The sequence below is a fragment of the Mixophyes fleayi genome, chromosome 7 (assembly GCF_038048845.1).
Source record: "Mixophyes fleayi isolate aMixFle1 chromosome 7, aMixFle1.hap1, whole genome shotgun sequence".
NCBI lineage: Eukaryota > Metazoa > Chordata > Amphibia > Anura > Limnodynastidae > Mixophyes > Mixophyes fleayi.
Window position 1 is genome coordinate 20244744 of NC_134408.1, and position 21040 is coordinate 20265783.

General features: G+C 39.2%; 1 protein-coding gene across 1 annotated transcript; it reads right to left on the minus strand.

The window, feature by feature from the left end:
- Window positions 1–13641: 13641 nt before the first annotated feature.
- SOX8 (SRY-box transcription factor 8) lies at window positions 13642–20810 on the minus strand. Its single transcript, XM_075179267.1, has 3 exons — window positions 19872–20810; window positions 16391–16629; window positions 13642–15331 (listed from the first exon to the last, which is right to left on the minus strand). The coding sequence occupies exons 1-3, from the start codon at window positions 20300–20302 to the stop codon at window positions 14607–14609; spliced, it is 1395 nt and encodes a 464-aa protein (XP_075035368.1). The 5' UTR covers window positions 20303–20810; the 3' UTR covers window positions 13642–14606.
- Window positions 20811–21040: the final 230 nt, after the last annotated feature.

Sequence of the window (21040 nt, forward strand, 5' to 3'; positions counted from 1 at the left end):
TAATAACAATAGTAAAACCAGCAAGACGACAAACGGGTGCAAGATTCACACCGATACAATGCACATATTGGTTAATAGTTGGATGGGGGCACATGCAAAAAAAGGTTTGCACCCCTTTGCAGTACAACATACGTTTCCGATTAAATAAAAATTGTGGTATGGATTCACAAACATAATCCCAGACAAAATCTAGGCGCTGGCCAAAAACATTTCCAGCAGACCCTTCATCTGATTTAATGGCAAACTCTTTCTAAAGACAGTGGCATTCTGTACCAAGGAAATGCAGAAGGCAGAGTCAGCGCAGTGGCAGGACCGCCATTGGTGCAGCGGGTGCTGTGCACCAGGGCCCATGGAGATAATGGGGCCCGCTGCATAGCAGATGCAGAAGGTCGGGGGCCCCGGTTCCCTCCTCCCCACCTCCCTGCTAGTTCCACCTCTGAGTCAGTGGGCATATTACCTGTTTAATAAGAAAGAATCTCCAGCGATATATGAGAGGCTTTCCTTGTGTTCCTTGTGTTATTTCCTCGTGTTCCTTGTTTCCTTGTGTTCTAACATTCTGTTTCCCAGGGTTGTATTAAGAGATGACTCTACACTAGGGATTGTCAGTGACTATGTGTTAAACAAGTGATGACGCCAACATCACATCCATCTGTCTAACATTTATACTCTGTTATTTTATTGGAAAAAGGCAGCTGTTTGATAAAGACCAAGGGGTACAGTTACTAAGGCTTCTAAACATGAAAAGTGGAGGTGTTGCCCATAGCAACCATTTAGATTGTAGCTATCGTGTTCTAGAATGTACTAGATAAATGACAGCTAAATCTGATTGTTGCTATGGGCAACACCTCCACTTTTCCTTTTTAGAAGGGGGGGGACATGGCTAAAAAACTCCAGAGCTAATCTATTGTTTACCTCTGGATTTTAACAGGGGTAAACAACAGGTGGGGTGGGGAGGTTGTAAATAATTATATTTTATATGGAAAATGTGACTTGTACTTATTAATAACTGTCAGAACATTATTCTCTCTTGTGTATAAGATACGTCATTACATTATTATATTGTTTACAAGCAGGGTAATGCGATTTTAGCATTTACTGTTAACATTGTCAAGCAGCATCTCTAAGCTATCATTAGATATAAGGAGCTGTCTGGGCTGTCTGGGCTGGGGGGGCATCTGCTCCCTGGGCCGGACCCTTAATGGGCTACCTTGGGCTGGATCACTGGGCTACCTATTGTTTTTCCATTTAAAATGTTCCTAATAGGCTGCTGAGCCGAGTCCAAGACTCCTGGGTTAAAATTTGGCAGCCCCCCCCCCCTCACAATTTTATGTCCAACATACACCTGCCATATATATGACAGATACATGTGATTGAACATATACACATATATACGCTTTTCTTTTTATGCGCAAGTTTGGTGACCAAATGTGTCCAAAGCTAAATGAGGCCAAAAGTGGCAAAAAAAAAAAAAAAAAGAATATTAAAGGGCAACAAGGTAAATGAACATGACCCCCTTATTTTTGCTTTGCCTTAGACATCTTCCTATCTTGTCCATATAGTAAACTTCCCTGCTGCTTAACAGTCATAGGGGTAGGTTTATCAAACCTTCTAAGAAGTAGAGGTGTTCACTGACCCCTGTGTTTTGGTTTGGCAAAACCGCACTCGTGTGTTTTGGTTTTGGTTTTGAATCCCTATTTTTTCTCTAAAATCTCTATTTTTTTTCTAAAATCACATAATTTAGCTCTTTTTTTGTTCCTACATTATTATTAACCTCAATAACATTAATTTCCAGTCATTTCCAGTCAATTTTTGTCAAGTGACAAGAACACTGTTACCCCTGTTTCTGTATGAGCAATGGCGCTGGATCTCCTAGGCTTCGGGGTACTTATGGAATACAAAACCCGCGAGATCCGACAACGCAACAATGACATTTTGCCTTGATTCAGATCCGAGGATGCGCAAAAGCACCGAGCCGGCTCGGATCCCCTAAGTTTGGGTGAGGCTCGGTTTTCAGTCTACTAAAAAGGAAAAGCAGAGGTGTTTCCCATAGCAACCAATCAGATTCTAGCTACCATTTATCAAGTACATGCTACAAAATGAGAGCTACAATCGGATTGGTTGCTATAGGCAATGCCTCCACTTTTACTTTTTAGTAAGTCTCCCCAAAAATGTATGAGCTCCAATGCAGTGGACCGCAAATCATACAGTATCTCTATCTTCCACAAGGAAAATCTAGCTGTTTCGTAATTGTAAGAAGTCCCTATGGTGCACATTAACGTTCATCATGCACACTGCTCATTAGTGGCCCCTCAATCAGCAAGGGGCTTAATAGAGTATAAAAGCAGATTTTGCCCCAAATATTGGTCTCTTGGGCCGGTTATTCGAACCTCTTCCTGTGGGCCTGGCCTATGGTGAAAATATTAGTGCATTGATCTGAGTGCAGTCACAGTTAGAGAAAAGATTGATTCACTGCCAAAATGTCTGAACTCATTTATCACAGCGTGCTTCTAGAGCTAAGAAATCCCTCTTTAATGCTCCTGGAAGAAAGATTCTCAGAAATCTCCCAAAACAAATGAGCCAAGTAAGCCCACATCATGTCGAAGTATGTTTTATATTACTACCGATAACACTAATATATGTTTCTGTTTACAGACGGAGATATACACGCTGTAATAAAAGTATTATATTACCACATCTCCATCCAGATCAGCTGTCACCTAGACCCTTTAATGACCAGAGGTGCTATACACATTAAAGACCTGATAAGTATTATTAAAGTCTTGTCATCATCATCATTTATTTATATAGCGCCAGCAAATTCCCTAGCGCTTTAAAATTGGGAACAAACATTAATAAAACAATACTGGGTAATACAGACAGAGAGGTAAGAGAACCCTGCTCACAAGCTTACAATCTATGGGACTATGGGCTAGATTTACTAAACTGCGGGTTTGAAAAAGTGCAGATGTTGCCTATAGCAACCAATCAGATTCTAGCTATCATTTATTTAGTGCATTCTACAAAATGACAGCTAGAATCTGATTGGTTGCTATAGGCAACATCTCCCCTCTTTCAAACCCGCAGTTTAGTAAATCTACCCCCATGTGTTAAATAAGTGAGGACATAACACTTACGTTGGGAATAACTTTATTATTTGAAGTGAAATTTGTCCTTCTTTTTAAAAAAACAAACAGATTAACGGCTCCCAAGGAAAAAACATTCCTCCACAGATTACTTAATTTTAACCAGAAAGTTTGTAGTATTATTATTACTATTGTAACAGGCAGAGATCCTACAAATCCAGTGGAAGAGACAGATCACGAACTTTGCCTGCTGGGTTCAATTAACATACGAAGAAGATAGACGCAAAGCATATTTTACACAAATCCTACATTTTAACTCAGTTAGTTATGACGTAAACCTAATATTTGCCAGAAACTTCCCCCATCCAACCATGTGATCCTTATATCACTCTCCCCCTGGATACTGAAACCCAGAGATGCCCAAACTGGGACCTGAAGCGTTGCCAACAGTTCATGTTTTCAGGATTTCTATAACTATTCACAGGTGAGTTCATCTATTTTTCTGGGACAGAAATGATCTCTCCTGTTTCTTCAGACAGAGATCCTGAAAACATGACCTGTTTGTGATTCTTGAGGACTGGGTCTGAGCTAGACATCGATTATAGTATCCAGGGGATGGTGATATTTGGCAAATCACGGTAAGGAGGTAGCTGCACAGATTAGCCAAACTTTAGGACACAACAAATTGCTTTAAAATAGCAGATGAGTCAAAGTGTCCATCTGCTGTAAATGTATCCTGATGTTAAACCCAATGTGACCCATCTCAGGGAGATTTTTCCCATGACCACCTCTTTCTGATGATGTCAAATCATTCAACGATCGCTCTCAGATTACAGGTTAGATGATTGCCCTGCACTATCTAAAGTCACCGTGATGTGTGTGCTCAAGTTTTATGTTCCAAGAACAATTTCACTATGTAGGGGCATTTTGATTGGTGCATTCAAGGTGGGGGGGGGGGGGTGGCTCTATTAGACTTAGGTACAAATTTTGCCCAGGTGCAGAGTTTTCAGCCAAGCACACTATGTTGTACAGCAAGGGGTGCAAATTCAAACATTTTATACAAACGATGCAAAATCTTGCATAGTCCCCACACACAGGGCCTGATGGGGAGTCCAACTGAACAGCGCAAAAAGCACTTTTAGCCAAGGATCCGTCTCAGTTTTCATTCAGACTGAGACGGATCTCCCACTTGCACCTTTCTGCGCTTAGAGAGGTGGAACGAGGAAGATAGTGGGGGCGAGCCTAGCAATGTAAACTGGTGTTCACTCACTCGTTACATGAAAGCAGCCCAGATAGGTCTCTAGGTGACGTTTCTTTTACGGGTGCTCTCTGCTGGTGTAACAGACCTTGCTGTGCTATAAAAAAATAAATAAATAACATTTTAGAAAAAGGTGTGTACCCCTCCAAAACAGCTTAACCAACCCTAGTGCTAAATAAGTCAGTAATCTGTTCTACGGGGCTGCTCTGACTGATACACTTCAGTGTATCATGCACACCGCTCCATAAGGCAGATAAAGAGGTGCGTCTGTGTAATTAGTAATTTGCATAGTATTCTTGTGAGTTACAGGGATCTAAAGACCCCTGTGAGTTGGAATACTGTGTAAATTACAGGATACAATTAACACTTACCAGTTAAGTATAAATTGTGTCTGTCTCTACATCAGGCCCATAGTAGCTAGCTTTATTTTACACTGTATTTTAGAGTAGGGTTAGGCTGCACCCCCCTCACAACCTTAACTCAGGTAAAGGCATTTTACATCCCCCCCTCCGTACCAGGAAATGTTATTTTCAGGTGCAAATTTTGCACCCAGTAGCTGTATTTCCTCCTAAGTCAGCCCCAGGGAGACTTAACAGTGTGTGTAACTAATCCAAAGTACTTTCACAATTTTAATTAATATAATTATACCAGTCAACCTGAGTCATTTCACATTACGGTCATATTCTGCTCCTGCTCTTATCATTAGAGCAATGGGTGCTAAAAATATGATTAATATATTATTTAATTCAGCATTTGGATACTGCTATTAGAAACGTAAACACAATGAACATAATATATTTATTTCAGCCTGACATTTTGTATTAGGACAACAAGTGGGAAAAGCAGAAGTGACGTATTAGTCTGTGAGGTTGGCGGATATCATGTGATTAAAAAACAATCATTATATTTACACTATATATTTTTGTGCTGATGGGTATATTCTGGGCCCTGGGCTGATTTCTCCTCCAGCATTTCCAAACTTTACGTCTATCAGAAGGGAGTCCACCATGCATTTTGTTATTCCGTTAAGGCAGTACGGTGGCCTAGTGGTTAGCACTTCTGCCTCACAGCACTGGGGTCATGAGTTCAATTCCTGACCATGGCCCTACCTGTGTGGAGTTTGTATGTTCTCCCTGTGTTTGCGTGGGTTTCCGCTGGGTGCTCTGGTTTCCTCCCACACTCCAAAAACATACTAGTAGGTTAATTGGCTGCTATCAAAATTGACCCTAGTCTCTCTCTGTGTGTATATTAGGGAATTTAGATTTAAGCTCCAATGGGGCAGGGACTGATGTGAATGAGTTCTCTGTACAGTGCTGCAGAATCAGTGGCGCTATATAATTTGATGATGATGTTTAAGCAAATATAGAAATCCTACACTACAAAGACTCTGGTGGGACTATATTTGAGTGGGGCCTAGAGGTAAGGTTTTATCAACAGCCTTAATAATACAGCCACGATGATTAAGGGATGGCGCTGCCTGAAACGCGTGGGGTAGCATCACTCTCATGTAATAAAGATGTATGTATATTAAGTGGTTCCTGGAGTGCTGACTAACTTGTTCTTGATTAATAATAGAATCCTGTTTTTCACTTCTTCTCGTTAAAAGCCCTGCTTGCCCCAGAAACAGCCCTGACTGGATAATGCACCACCCGTGTCCTTATATTTCCACTATTCACACTAAATGGACAGCAGACGGATGCAAAAAGCAGTATCATTAACTCCTTAGATGCCAAGTAGATTACAAAACCACAGAGCTCCTACAGGGGAAGTTGTCTTCTAAGCTAAAGTTTTGTTCTCTCATTGTAATTCTCTCCGAACTTTTAAGTCAGAGCACAGAGACAGACGACGAGTACAGGGACCCCAGGAAACAGCAGAGGGGCTTCCTCGTATCACAATGCAAAATATAAACGGCTATCCGTTATTATCCCAGAGGGACAGACAGGCTGGAATTTCAGCCACCAATGTGCATCCAATCAGCTATTCAGAACCTCCTAATGATTTCTCAGTTTTGTGTCCTTCCATTTTCTGTCCAATTAATTCTTTTATTGTGCACCGGATAAAGGCAGACAAAAAAGCCTTTCCCTGCAATAATGAATCATTAAAATTCAGCAGCTCCACTCTGCTACTCCCTGGCCAGTCCCCAGAAGACTGAACTATTTTGCATTTGCTCTGCCCAAGCTGAGATCATTCGTTGGATTTAACCCGTAGCAGGACGAGCCACTCTCACGTGGAGGGATGGGACATTGCAGGAAGCGCTGGGAAGCGTAGACAAATAAAGGAACGTTCCTTTGTATTCAGGATCTATCTGTGGGAAGATATTTGCATGAGACAGGACAGGTAAAATGACAGGGAATTTGCAGTGCTCAGGTCATGGGGAAGACTTTGAGACGTCTGGAACAAAGACCACCAGCTGGACACCCCTGAAGCCCTGTCAGTTGGTGCCTCATGCCTCCGCCATGCCACTACTTCCTAGTGCATTACTTGGCTGCATTCTCATAATTATTGGCAGACAAGGGTGACTTTCTCCATTCTGTTGGTGTAATTATTATGACCTCGCTTGGTTCGGCCAGCAAAATGGCGGCACATACAGCGTCTCGTAAAGTACCTCAAAGGCGCCAATGGTTCTTAGGGAAGTTGCTGTATTTACATATTGGCTCAGCTCACAAAATGGCGGCTTCTGTGATGTCACTGGTTCCTAGTCAGTCGATAGGCCGCATTCCCAAGAGTGCTAATCCACCAAACAAAATGGCCGCCCCCACTGTGTGTAGGTAACAAGTACACTTGAAAAGTTGAAAAAAAGTTGGTATAATTAATGCCATAGCCATCTACTGATGAAGTAACTTTAGGTCCTTTGTAGAATTCTGTATGCTATGCAAATTTAAATAAATATATGCTTACTGACCCCCGTGAACTGGTTTCGGTTTCGGTTTTGGATCTGGATTAGCTTTGTGTTTTGGTTTTGGTCTTGTATTTTTTAGAAAAAATCCTAAGATATACTAAAATCACATAATTTTGCTCTTTTTTTTTTTGTTCCTACATTATTATTAACCCCAATAACACTAATTTCAAGTCATTTGCTGTCAATTTTGACCACCTCACAGGTCATATTATTATTTTCATACACTTTCGGACAAATACTGCAGCGACCTGGCTGGATGGTAAGCGACAGAGCAATGACTCAAACACACGGCAGTTCCTAGCACATCTAGGACACATTGGCACACAGTAGTGGCAGATCTTAAAAAAATATGTTTGCTCCACCTAAACAAATTGAAATATTACAAATGATCTCGTTCCCTAAACATGAAGTGATCAGTGTGTGCATGAAATATAAACTATGTACACTGCAGACCAGAACGAACCATCCTCCAGCTCATACTGCTGTGTGCTAATATCTGCACTGCTGTCCCAGATGGATTCAGGTTCAGGAAATGTATCAGATTCTCCTGTCTCCATCCTTGAACGTTCTGTGTGTTTTATTGGCAATAATTGTTAAACATTTAAAATGCAGCTGTAAGTGATAACACTGAGGGGACATCTGCGTGTCAGAAGGGCCAAATGTTATACGGTAATATACACATATGTCTGTGACCATTGCCGCTAGGGATCATGGGTAACTGCATGTAAATGAGCTCAGTACTAATATGTCTGTATAAAAAAAGTTTAAGCCCTTTGTAAATATTTTCCAAGTACAAGTGATTACCAAGGAGTAAATTTATCAAGCTGCGGGTTTGAAAAAAGTGGAGATGTTGCCTATAGCAACCAATCAGATTCTAGCTGTCATTTTATAGAATGCTCTAAATAAATGATAACTAGAATCTTATTGGTTGCTATAGGCAACATCTTTTTTAGCGCTTTACAATTGGAATCTTACTTATTATATATTATTATTATTATTATTATTATTATTATTATTATTATTATTATTATTAATGCAATGACTTATTTTCAGTACATTACCTCTAAACACTGGAGGTCAAAAATTTGGGACCAGATGTTTTTACACCGCTAAACCAATCAACCAAGCAGCTAATCCATTCATACATAACCACAATTGGTTAAAGCCACGCCCTCTATTCACTAAGCCCTGCCCCCTTCTCACACCACGTATCAGGACAGAAATCAAGACTACTGGGCAAAATAACACTGAACTACCTGAAGTTCCGCAAGATGAGAACTGTTGTTTTAGTAATAATAAATAGAAACCCCACTAAAATATCTTGGACACCACGGTGGCTTAGTGGTTAGCACTTCTGCCTTATAGAAGTGGGGTCATGAGTTCAATTCCAAACCATGGCCTTATCTGTGTAGAGTTTGTATGTTCTCCCCGTGTTTGCGTGGGTTTCCTCTGGGGGTTCCGGTTTCCTCCCACACTCAAAAAAACATACTGGTAGGTAAATTGGCTGCTCTTAAATCTCTCTTGGTATGTGTATGTTAGGGAATTAAACTGTAAGCTTCGATGGGGCTGAGACTGATGTGAGTTCTCTGTATAGTACTGTGGAATTAGTGGTGCTCTATAAATAAATGATAATGATATTACTGATACAGGCAAGCAGCACTGTACTTCACTTTGGTGCAGTGGGTTGCTTGCTACACATTGGCATATTTATCGGAAAGTTCATCCCCAAAACCTAATTCGTCTGTTTGACTAATACTTCTCTGCCCTGGCCAAAGCTATATATGCTTTAGCAAACTATCAGAATCTCTTTTACTATAATACTGACTGTTATGTTTCCTTTTGGGCAACTTCTTCTTAATCAAATCCTGCCCTTTACAAATAGCAATTACCCCCTAAATCAGCAATTACCGTAATCAGAGCCAATTTGCTACTATTGCTCAAAAACGATCGCAAACTGCAAGCTATAGCACTACAATATAGGTCTATGGACAAGCGGTTATGGAACCCTGTTAAAGAGTTATGGATAAACTGAGTGCGCCAGGGCTGGTAGCAATTTGCTATACATACTATGTATAGCGCAGGATCGATGTTGTAAGATTGTATAACCTATGGCCTGATTCATTAAGGATCTTAACTTAAGAAACTTCTTATTTAAGTCTCCTGGACAAAACCATGTTACAATGCAAGGGGTGCAAATTAGTATTCTGTTTTGCACATAAGTTAAATACTGGCTGTATTTTCATGTAGCACACAAATACTTGATAGCTTATTTGTACACTGAAATTTAGAGTTGATATTTGTGTGCTACATGAAAAAGCAGTCAGTATTTAACTTATGTGCAAAACAGAATACTAATTTGCACCCCTTGCATTGTAACATGGTTTTGTCCAGGAGACTTAAATAAGAAGTTTATTAAGTTAAGATCCTTAATGAATCAGGCCCCTATAGATTATAAACTTGTGAGCAGGGGACCCTTACCACTTTGCCTGTCTGTTAATACCCGTTTTAGTTTATTTCTGTATTTGTCCCCAATTGTAAAACGCTACAGAGTTGTTGTATAAATAAATATTAAGAAATAAATAAACCTAACAAATAAATAAACCTAAATAAATAAATAAGTTTAACCATTAATCTAAGATAGAGTCACATTCACCAATGTAACAGCAGGTCCTCCGGTGCTCCCGCAATGCTCTCCTGTATATTTCTAAGAACTGACCAATTAAAAGCAGGAATCGGTGTTGTCAATGTCCAAACCCTTTGAAATCCTGATTTATAAGGGAGTAGCATCAGAAACAGCAGATAAGTGTCAGCATAGAGGAGAACAGCGTGGAGATGGAAGAATGAAGAATGAAACACGGCCAATAAGCAACAAATCAAGCAACAAATCAAACAATCAAAACAAAGTATTTTGTTTTATACTGCTTAACACCACCCAAAACAAAATATTAAGGTTTGCATGAAGTTATCCTTTGAAAACTCATTCACCTTCAGTGTTTATGAATAGACGCCCCTTCCATTGATTTTTCAAATGTTTGTTTTCATTATTTAGGTTTAGTTTCGCTTTAAATGCAGCAGCGTGGAATAGGCAGGAACCGGATTCCTCAAAAATATCTAATACAGATGTTTAGGAAGTAAATGTTTGATGCAAATCCAGTTTTGGGGCGATTCCTGTTTCTGAGCTCGAAAATAATTTGTATGTGTCTGTTGGAGCACTGCAGATCTCTAGGTTAGTAGAGATCTGCAAGAAATTAATTAAGGGTTACTGCGTTGTCCAAAAGTATTGGTCAATATTTATCAACTTGCCTGAGAAAAATATAAACTTGATGATGCAATTTACATATCCGCTCATTTATACAGCAGAAAGCAACCCTGTAGCCACAACATATATATATATATATATTTCACCATGCTCTTATCTTTGAACGATCTGAGATAGCAGAGTGTGAGTGACAGGCTTGCAAACCTGCTTTGAGTTCAGGACCAGGACCAGGACCAGTGAGGTCACAGTAACTTAACCGACTGAAGTTTCAGCTTTTTGACCTGTATCAAATCCCATTGGGGCAGTATTCCAAAGCACCCGCTTTCTAAAATGGATTACGATTAACTATTACTTTATTAAACTTATCCTTAAAAGAGCTGCAGGGGAGTGACAGAATAACACTGAGCCCTGTAACATAGTAACATAGTTGATGAGGTTGAAAAAAGACACCAGTCCATCAAGTTTATTCCCTGCATGCACTCCTTACATGTGAGCATTTTAATTTTTGGGTTTAGTGGTTAATTGATGGTTCTGAATTGTATATTTCCAGTGAATAACTATATTGTAGTTGTTAGCTTCACAATAAGGAACAAGGAAAATTCAAATATGTCTTGAGCCAGCAATATATACTTCCTAGGCTACGTTGCACACTGGAAGAGGTTGGTCTTCCAAAGATGTCTCTTGTTTTGAATGGAACCTCTCCACAGCCTGTCTTGCCTAGGAAACAGTCACTCAGATCCTTACAGCTTTAGGCTTCTGTGCACAGGATTGCACAACATTAAACAATCCAGCTTTCACCTAAGGGGGTGAAATTGATTGCATTCCGTTAAGCATAAAAACACTTCAGTTATTTCACGTATATTTACTCAGTAAAAGACGCTGTTAGATATATTAGTAGCCAAGAGTGTGTTTATTTGCTCTATAAGTTCAATGACTGGAGCTGGATTTGCAATGGAGAAACAGATGGGGATGATTCTTGATAGGCTAGGCAACACGAACAGCTTTACAGCCCTGCCTACTGGCACTGAGCACTCCATATTTATAAATATATCTATTGGGTTTTTTTTCCTTTCAAGAAATACAATAAATATATTACTTTGATATATGTCAATATAAATAACATACAAAAAATATAGCTTTGAGTATAATGATATCATTCCTGCTTTTAGGCATGTTGACTTGTGAAATGTATCAGCTAACAGGTTTTATTGTTTCTAATCACGTCCACTATGGTATTTAATCACCTACATCTCCTCGCAGACACTGAACTACAAATTGTGGCTCTAATTAAATAAGCTGAAATACAGCAATTGTATTTAAATATTCCTCTACATAATTTAAAATTTACGGCGTCCCAAGAATTCTAACCTCTTTGTGAATTTGTAGGGAGATTTGACATATGAATTGCGTTTTTTGGAACATAAAGTAGGAAATTCTAGAAACAGCGACTGACTAGACCCCCAAAAACAGACATTGTTCCAATAGCAATAGACTAAAACTTCTGTATATCTAAATTAGATTACTAGGCAAGCAACACATATTATAATTCATTTTACAGCCACTATGTTTCACAACAAAATGAACAAGATATTGTGTTACATGTAATATTCCCCCAGTGATTGTATCTTCAGGAATTTGAGTAATTATTTTCTTCACAGGAACTCAGTTGACTTATCAAAGTGTATCGTTCAAGACCAAGTTCTTTTTTGTACAGTCCATTATTTTGTTTCACACTAATAATTTAAAACTTACTAGTGTACAAACCTCTTTAAAGATCTGCCCTGTTCAAACTACAGCTTTATAGATACTTAATATATTTTCCAGAGCATCTTATAACTTACAAACCAGAAATAGTTGTTAAGATGGATTTTGTGTGACTGGATTTTTTTAATAACCCTGCTGAGACCATTCCACCTTACTTGCATCATCCGGTACCTCTATATAGATTTGTGTACTTAAGCAAACCCATCTGCCATACCAAGATCACAAATGCAAACATCTCCATCCCAAAGCAAATAAGCTAGAGACAAGGAATGCTTGAACAGATTTTGCACTGTACTCGGTGCCACATCTTCAGTAAATAAAACCTGACAAATACTTTCCACATTTATGTAGACTTGATTCAGACGGGGCAGATCCCAGACGCTTGTTTCGGGTCCATAGCTGTTTTCTTAAATTAACATCAGACTGGAAAACGCAACTCTAAGCCCGTGTGATGCAATCAAATATTTCGATTACTTTTTATTTTAAATAAATGCCTTCACTTTTCCAGAATATACATACTATATTTTATGATTAAAAAAATGTGAGTGCAAACTACAAATATTATAAAAAAATAAATAAATCACAAAATAGATTATAAAATGAACCAATATTTTTCTACCAATGTATATAATTTGCCTTAATTCTGGACATTTTTTTTTTTTTTTTAATGATTCCCACTTTCAAAAAAAAATATGACAAAATCACATCAGTTTTGATAAAAAGCCATTTTAATTTTCTTGAAGATAGCATATACAAAAGTTAGCTTTGCTTAATGGAAAAACAAAACAAAAAAAAAATCAGCTGCAACATACATACAAATTGAATCTTTCACACCTCGAACAGAAAAATAGAATTTTCAGAAAAGATATTTTGCTTAAATGAATAAACAGGAGAATCTGATCCAGACACATTTTTAGAAAATAGTAAGAAAAGTAGAAAACAAAAATAATTTCTAGTTATTTTTTTTCTTCAAATTTACAAAGTTTTTTTTCAATATCTTAAAAAAAGGCACGAGTGACCATAAAATAGAAATTATTATATGCTCAGCATACAATGAAAAGGAACAACGAAATAGCCAAAAAAAAAAAAAAAAGGATATTTTTTACTCAAACCCTAAGTTAAAAAATAAAAATAAAATTATGGGAGAGGTTTTTAGTGTCTTAACTTGGTGGGAAAAATCTGGTCCCTATCACGTTATGTGAAAGCATATCATTATAAATCATAATAAAGTTTATTGGTGTTAACAAATAATTACCGATTTAACATTTATTTTCACAAATGTTTACCAACCGGCTAATATTTTATACTTTTGCTTTTCTGATGTAATTGACTAACAGAAGGTCAACCTTTGTGTTCTCTGTACTCTATCCCCACCCCCTTTTTCTGTAGCCTAGTCCAATATTTTTAGGCTGGCATTTATAAATTCCTTTCATTCTCTCTTCTCAAATTATTTTTTATTTTTTTTCTCTCCGCTCTTGTACTTTTTCAATGAATAAAGTAATTAATCACTTATAATATATGGCACATAAATATATTTATATATATATATATATTTAACAGATCTCAGAACTATACAAACATTTAAAAAAAAAAAAAAAAAGTTAATTACAGCCAAACATTGCTTAAAAATCCACTGAAATAGACAATTTGTAGTCCAAGCCTGAGACACAATGAATGATAATGGTTAAACTGGATTTTTTTTTCCCCCATTATGATGAATAGGTAAAATCTGCAAAGTCTACTGCAGTAGTACTGTTCATGAGATAATGGTTTTAGAAATATGGAATTATGCTGGAGTTTGGTGAACACCGAGTAATGTCTTCAGATTTATATAATTCTGTTGCATCAGCTCCAGAGATGAACAAGGAGGCCGTGATAGGTTGACCCCAAACTGGCCCGTCACCCCAGAGTTAACCTATGCAATGAAATGGAATTGTTAGAATTGGGTTAATTGGTCATAGCACATTCTAAATGGTTGGTCTGTATTTCATGTCGCAGTGAATTTCAAAAACTCTAAACGCCTCCCAATTGTGTCCAGCGAACTTCAGCCCCCGCTTGTAAATTGGAGGTCCATCCTTCACCGTCTGTCAAGTCACAGTTTAGAAAGTAAAACCACCTTTTCAGCAAATTGTTTTCGCAAATTGGTTTTCTGTAGAAGTCTGACGGAAATGCTCAACGGTGTAAGAGAAACATTCTCGGTTCATCAGCAGGCACTTGTAGAGAATCTGGCATACAGCCTCCCACCAGTACATTCTGTCTTTAGTGCACATGTCTCGGAAGACTTAACAACTGCCAGACATAACTATAGCATAGAAGTCCTCAGTTTCATAAATGAAGATATGTTTAAGGCCGTGTTAGGGTTGTGTAGACTGGCTGGTCCCAGTTGGAGTTGGGACTGTGAGATGGTGGAATAGACAAGCTGTTGAGGATAGGTGTGGCATAAGGCCGTCGGGAGGAATGGAAATAAGGGTACTGGTACAGACTGGACGGATAGCTTGAGTAGGGATTATAGTAGTTGGAGCTTGGGAGGTCTGTGTAGTCACACTGAGAGCTTGGAAAAGAGCTGGGCACTGTAGAAGTGGGCACGGTGGTGGCACAAGCCTGGGCACTATAGGAGTTGAAGTCAGAATGAGTAGGTGATCCATGGGATTGGTCCCTGTAATGGCTTGGGCTCAGCTGCTCTGTCTTAATATGCGGCCTCTGTTGACCGGACTCCGAAGAGGGGGATGAAGTTGCAGGACTCTTATGGGACCATACAGGAGCTTGCGTGGTTCCGGCTGGGTGCGTATAGGGTGCTGCATAAGGTGGAGCTGTGGGATTCTGGCCATGGTCAGCTGGAATAGCATGGCCATTTAGTGGCAAATACTGGTCAAATTCATGGACATCAAAGGCCTCGATGTTGTTGATGACTTCACTGCTCAACTCACTAATGTCCACATTGCTGAAGTCAATATTCTGCCGCCCACTGTCCATCATCCTCCGCCCTTCATGCTTCAATTCTTGTTTTCCACCATGGTGTAGGTCGGTCTTGGGAGTAGTTGGTGGAGTTGGAGGTCCGTGGTTTTGACCTAACAGCAGAAACAAAGATGGAAAAACATTTAAAAAAAATAATGTACTTTATTTTGTAAAGAAAATCTATTTGAATAAGTAGGGATAACTATATTTCTATAAATATTTAAACCAAAATGGGATAAAAATGGAGATAAAATATCTGCCTGCATTCTGCAAAGTAATAGTACCCTTGAGGACATCTCTTCTTATTATTTTTGGGGGGTTTGCCATGTGGCATCTTTTGAACAAGACACCTCATACATGAAGAATATAGAGTATATGGCTATATATCATTAATTTTTTTGGACTTGCCATTGTACGGATTTGTCCGAGCCTGAAGACACTTTTATGGGTTCTAAACAATACATACAAGAATCTTTCAGGTTCCCTCAAAAATCATTAAATGTAAAATCTTGGTGGTTGTCAAATTATTCCAGCATTTTATTTGTTTGTATACATTAAAAAAAATACATTAGGAGGCATCCAGAGAATTTGTTTCTGGAAAGTTTCGCCTCCTGGGTTTGCGGCTGAGCAAAGATATTTCAGATAACTAGTTGCTGGCACTGGTCGGCTCATTTTACTGGAAATAGGCTATACGATTACTTTTTAAAAGGCACGCAAAACCGTAAAATACAAGTTTCAACCTTATTTGTGTGTTTTCAGGGAAAACTAAACAAAAAACTAAACACATTTACAAGAGTAACAGACTGACTAGTTTTGAGCACTGATTACCAGTAGGAATAAGATCATCTGTTAGTGGACTCCGTCTACCATCTTTCTGAAGACGGTCTATGTAGTAGTTTAGCAGAAGACAATTGATTTGTGATATTGTGTAATCATAGATGTCATTGCAACTTTTATAACCAACATCACAATGGATGTAAGGAGATTAGAGTTGTTTCAGACTAACAATAACACATTAGTTATTGTGAACCCCATATGTATTATTTTATTAGGAATAATAGGTTGTTTGACAAATAAGCAAAAATGTAAATTAAAATAAAGAAGCCAATTTAAAAAATATATATATTTCTAGGTCCTTGTTGGCATATCGATAGCGCAGATTGGCATGTTACCTGCATGTTCTCCATGAAGATGGCCATCTCCCATTCCTGCCAGTGCAGACTCTGACTTGTACATCTGGGACCCAGGGTGATGGCCCAGTTCTGCACCGGAGTCTGAATCACTGTGTCCAGCTTTCACACTCTTCCTCCTCCGTGGCTGGTACTTATAGTCGGGGTGATCTTTCTTGTGCTGTACCCGGAGCCTCTCGGCCTCCTCTACAAAAGGACGTTTCTCATTTTCACTCAATAAACTGCAGGTAGGGAAAAAGAAAAAAAGGTTTGATGAATGGGCTGAACAGCGATTCATCTGTCTTTAAGCAGGGACGGGTTTGGCACAGAGCAGCTACAAGGGAGCTGCCTGTTCTCCAGATATTCGCTTGCCCGCTAGGAGCAGACCGATTTACCGTTAATCTGATATACTAAGTGGATTAAGAGGATGGAAAGACGTACCCCTTGCCCTAGAGTAAGTGTTGCAAGTAACCAAGAACAGTTTCTAAACTTCCACGTAATCTGATTTAGAGGTAGACTATGCTGACATGCAGCATTCTGAGAATGGGGCACAGATTATTGGCCTACACAACCCATTATTTCCTAAAAGCAATGATAGTTTGAATTGTGTATCTCAATTTCTCTACTCCCCGTAACCTGTTGGGAATGTATTGAACTTACTTTCATCTACATTGGGTTAGCAGAGATTAAAAAAAAAAAAAAAAGTTAAACTAGCTTTATTTTTTATTTTTCCTGTTCTGATTGAGTACACGAATGATTCCTTCAACAGGGATCCAGTGCACACAAACACACAAATGATTACTTTTTGCAGCAATCCTATATCTGCACTCCAAAAACATGGGCGCCAACCTAAACCTTTTCCACCCCAATACGTTCCGTCACAAAGTGTAAAATTAATTTTGTTTAACTTAAATTCCGCTGCAATCTTAGAGCTTTGCAGCAAATGATTTCTACTTTCCATATGGACGGGGGAAATATTCTGTAAACCTTTGGGATAAAACCTTTGATTTTGGATCCCAAAGATTTTTTTTTTTTATCTTTAATATAAACTTTTCTTCACTATATGGATATAAGTAGAACATATTACAGTAATAAATGCATATAGTTTGATGCTTAATTACTACACATAAATTCTATTGCAACTGTTTGATAAATTAGAATTAAATGGTTGTGAAATATTATATGTATAATAATATTGACTATGTATATATACTTTCTCCAGTGGGGAAAGTAACTTATCTATTGCAACTATAATTTTATTTAAAACCAGTGCGATACTGTTACTTTGAATTTGCACATGAATTAATATATGCAGAGTGGGAGTTCTCACTCTCCTGTCTCTTACTGGTCCGCATGTAACATGCGATATAGAACTCAGAGAATTATGTAAAACACACTTTGAATTTTTAATCAAGAAAATTTACATTATAAAATATCCAGGGAGAATTGAATAAAAGGCTGCCTCCTGATCTGAAAAGATTATGTATGCTTAACTCGAGAACAAATTAAAATAAACATTAAATAGATCATTGAGGATTTGGGCAGATTTGTACAAGGAAAACTGGGAGAAATACTTTGAATAGAGGATTTATTCTGCTCTGTACCAACTTGTTTAAAATAACAAAGTGCTATAATATGAATGAATCATGTATTAAAAGTAATATTAATGACAGGCTGATCAATTGACATTTGTCAAACCAGGAATAGCTCAGATAATGTGACGGAATCCAGTGGCCTTCAGAAAATACTGTACAGATAATTATTTTTACCGCCACTGATTTTTAAATGCCCATTTACGGTCGTTATCAACTTTCCTTTTGCTCTTTAAAGTAAAGTATTTTTCCTTGTGGGGGTCTTGTTCAGTTGGTAATGAAAAGCCATCTTGTTCCCAAATATTCCCCTAATTAATTTGAAATGCCTTCTTCTACCACAGGCCTTAATACCTTTCTGGAACAAAAGGGTTAACTCCCACTCCCACAGTGAAAGCCTCCCAAATCTAGTATTAAAAAAAAAAAACAAAGTGTCTTTTGTGAAACTTCAGTAAATCTTTACTTTGAATCTTTTGAAAGGAGTCACAAAAAAATGTATGTTTATTTTCAGGAGACATTAACCTCTAACTTGCTGAGGGGGAACAAGGTATAACTATGGCCGAACTATTAGGATGATTTGCTGCTAAAAGTAAACAGATTTCATTGAACACGTTAAATTATATAATACCACGCAGATACTTTTGGAAGAGCCCCTTGTAATTGACAGTGGTCCTGATGTGATGCATTTTCCTGTCTATTCTTTTCGTCTGGGCTCTTAAGTTCTAAATAGGATGCCTGTATAATCATTTTCTGTGCAAACTAATACAGAACTCAGCCTTTAATAGGCTGCTGTGACAAAACCTGATATATTGCATTTCTATTTCTGATAGAACCCTTATGACATCTTGTATTTCTGTCCTAACTAGTAGTGGATTGAAATTCCTACACTTGATATAATCTTCCTGTATTCCATGCATGGTGTAGCTCTCCAGCTGTTGCGGAACTACAAGTCCCAGCATACATGGCTAGCTCGTGGCTAAGTGGAGAGTGCAGTGCCTATCTGTGTACTCCGCTGTGAGGTATGGCATTTGAGGGTGAATGCACATTTTGCAGGGTAAGATATTTAAATGAGACCAATACGTAAAAAAAAAAAAAAAGAGATTTTTACTATATTCTTGTACTTAATGATTTTGTACTAAAACCAGAAGCATTTAAGTTGCATGTTAAAAGAAAAATGTATTTCTGCATTGATTGGAACACAGCTTTTTCTGGGACAGCTGGTAGGCGCTCATTGCCATCTTGTCACCCAGTGCTTCCATTATTGCAAGTGTGAGTGACAGACAATATTTAATTCTGACACATGTCAGTAAGGGAGGTTTGCAGTTTGTTCCATTTGAAACACAGTAAGTGAAAGAAGGAGACATACTGTGCAGAGAACAGTGTTCAACATCTGGTAATTACTGTGTAAACCTGACCTCAGGACATTAATCATATTACTCAACTCACTCAAGCAGGCTGGCAATCATTGCGTAGCAAAATCTCAGAAACAAAAGCATCTGCTACCAAAGCAGAGGAGAGACTATTAAGTGTCAGTCATGGTCAGTTTCACTCAGTCGACTGTATTATTATTATTATTATTATTATTATTATTATTATTATGTTATTATCTCGAAGTAAAAAATAAATTGCCATCCACACTTCAACATTTTGCAAATAAGAGGCACAGAACGTGTCTGAGTTAAAGTTTCAGGAGCCAGCAGGGAAGTTTGATAGCGCAGATCCATGAATGAGAGAACACAACTCGGGTATAAGTTTGGCACCTCTGCCTTTAAAGCTAAAATGACTGGTTCTACCACTGCCTGGCACTCCACATAATAGTGTGTACTTAAATCACTGTACATAAAGCGTTTCGCATAGAGGGGTTAACAGATAGGAGACAGTAGGGATATACTCACCGCCAGAGTTTGCCCAGTGTCTTGCTGAGCTCGGCATTGTGTAGATGTGGGTATTGATCTGCCAGCTTCCTTCGGGCTGCCTGTGCCCACACCATAAATGCGTTCATGGGTCGCTTGACATGGGGTTTTGCTTTGAGCGAGCCGGATCCCCGGACGGGCATGGGCACCAAACTCCAGTCATAGCCTTTCAGCACCTGGGACACTGCCTCCCGGATGCAGGCTGGAAAGCGCTCGTCCAAGGGTCCTTCAGGGTCGCTCTTGGAGAGAGGAGAAATGCCGGAGGATCTATGGGAGCCGCGCCCCTCTGACCCTGCTGGGGACAGTGGGGAATCCGAGTCCGAGTCCGAAACATGGGACATGGAGCTGGCGGTGCCCGCTGGGCTGCAGGGAGCCTCGGGAGCCTGGTCCTGCTCTGAGCTCATGTTCAACATCTGGCAGCCGGTTATGGTTTCTCTGAAAAGTACAATTATAAGGCAGGTGAGCTTGCACCAGGCTTGGATTGGGTAAGCGCAAAGCCTTGCGCGTAAAAGGGTCTTGGCGCACCAGAGCGCAGTAGACCAATGCGCACAATGGCTGAGTGCTGGGGACCAGAGCGCACAGCTCAGTCCAGGTCAGCAATGACAGGAAACCCGAAGACCCACGTAGGGCACAGTCCCACTTTTATTTCACGGATGGCACAATCCAGGGCTCTGAAGGTCCTATGCCCCTTGTGTTCTATCTTCTTGTTTTGGCTTCAGTTTTGGAAGACGTTCACTAGCTGGACTGCAGAAAATAAAAAGGTGCTACGGAGTGGACCCCGACAAGCTGGTCAGCCTTTCAGATGAACAGACATAGCAAGTGGAACATGCGGCGCTGTCAGCTGCTGTGGATGCGCTCACTGGCACGGAAACAGGGCAGCATGTAGTTTCCAAAGCAGACACAACCAAATCCAGCGCTGCCTGCTCTTTACAATCTCCCTCCTCAGCCTGCAAGCCCTTTAATAAGTAAACTACAGCCACACCCACACACACCTCCCCATTGGCTTCTCGGGGAGAGGGGTTGGCTTCCTAATCTTAAAGTGAGCCTTAACTTTCCCTCTCTCTTTTTTTTTTACAATGTTTTCCCACGTGTGTGGAGATGTGTGTTGTGATCACCAGGAAAGGCAAGAACGGTAGGTCACCTCTTAACCC

Excerpts from the sequence above, each read along its gene's own strand:
- SOX8 (XM_075179267.1), bottom strand. The coding sequence starts at position 20,302 with ATGTTGAACATGAGCTCAGAGCAGGACCAGGCTCCCGAGGCTCCCTGC. Across the intron at positions 16,630-19,871 it reads ACACTGGGCAAACTCTGGCG|TTTATTGAGTGAAAATGAGA; the intron begins GTGAGTATATCC and ends CCCTACCTGCAG. Across the intron at positions 15,332-16,390 it reads TCTTCATGGAGAACATGCAG|GTCAAAACCACGGACCTCCA; the intron begins GTAACATGCCAA and ends TTCTGCTGTTAG.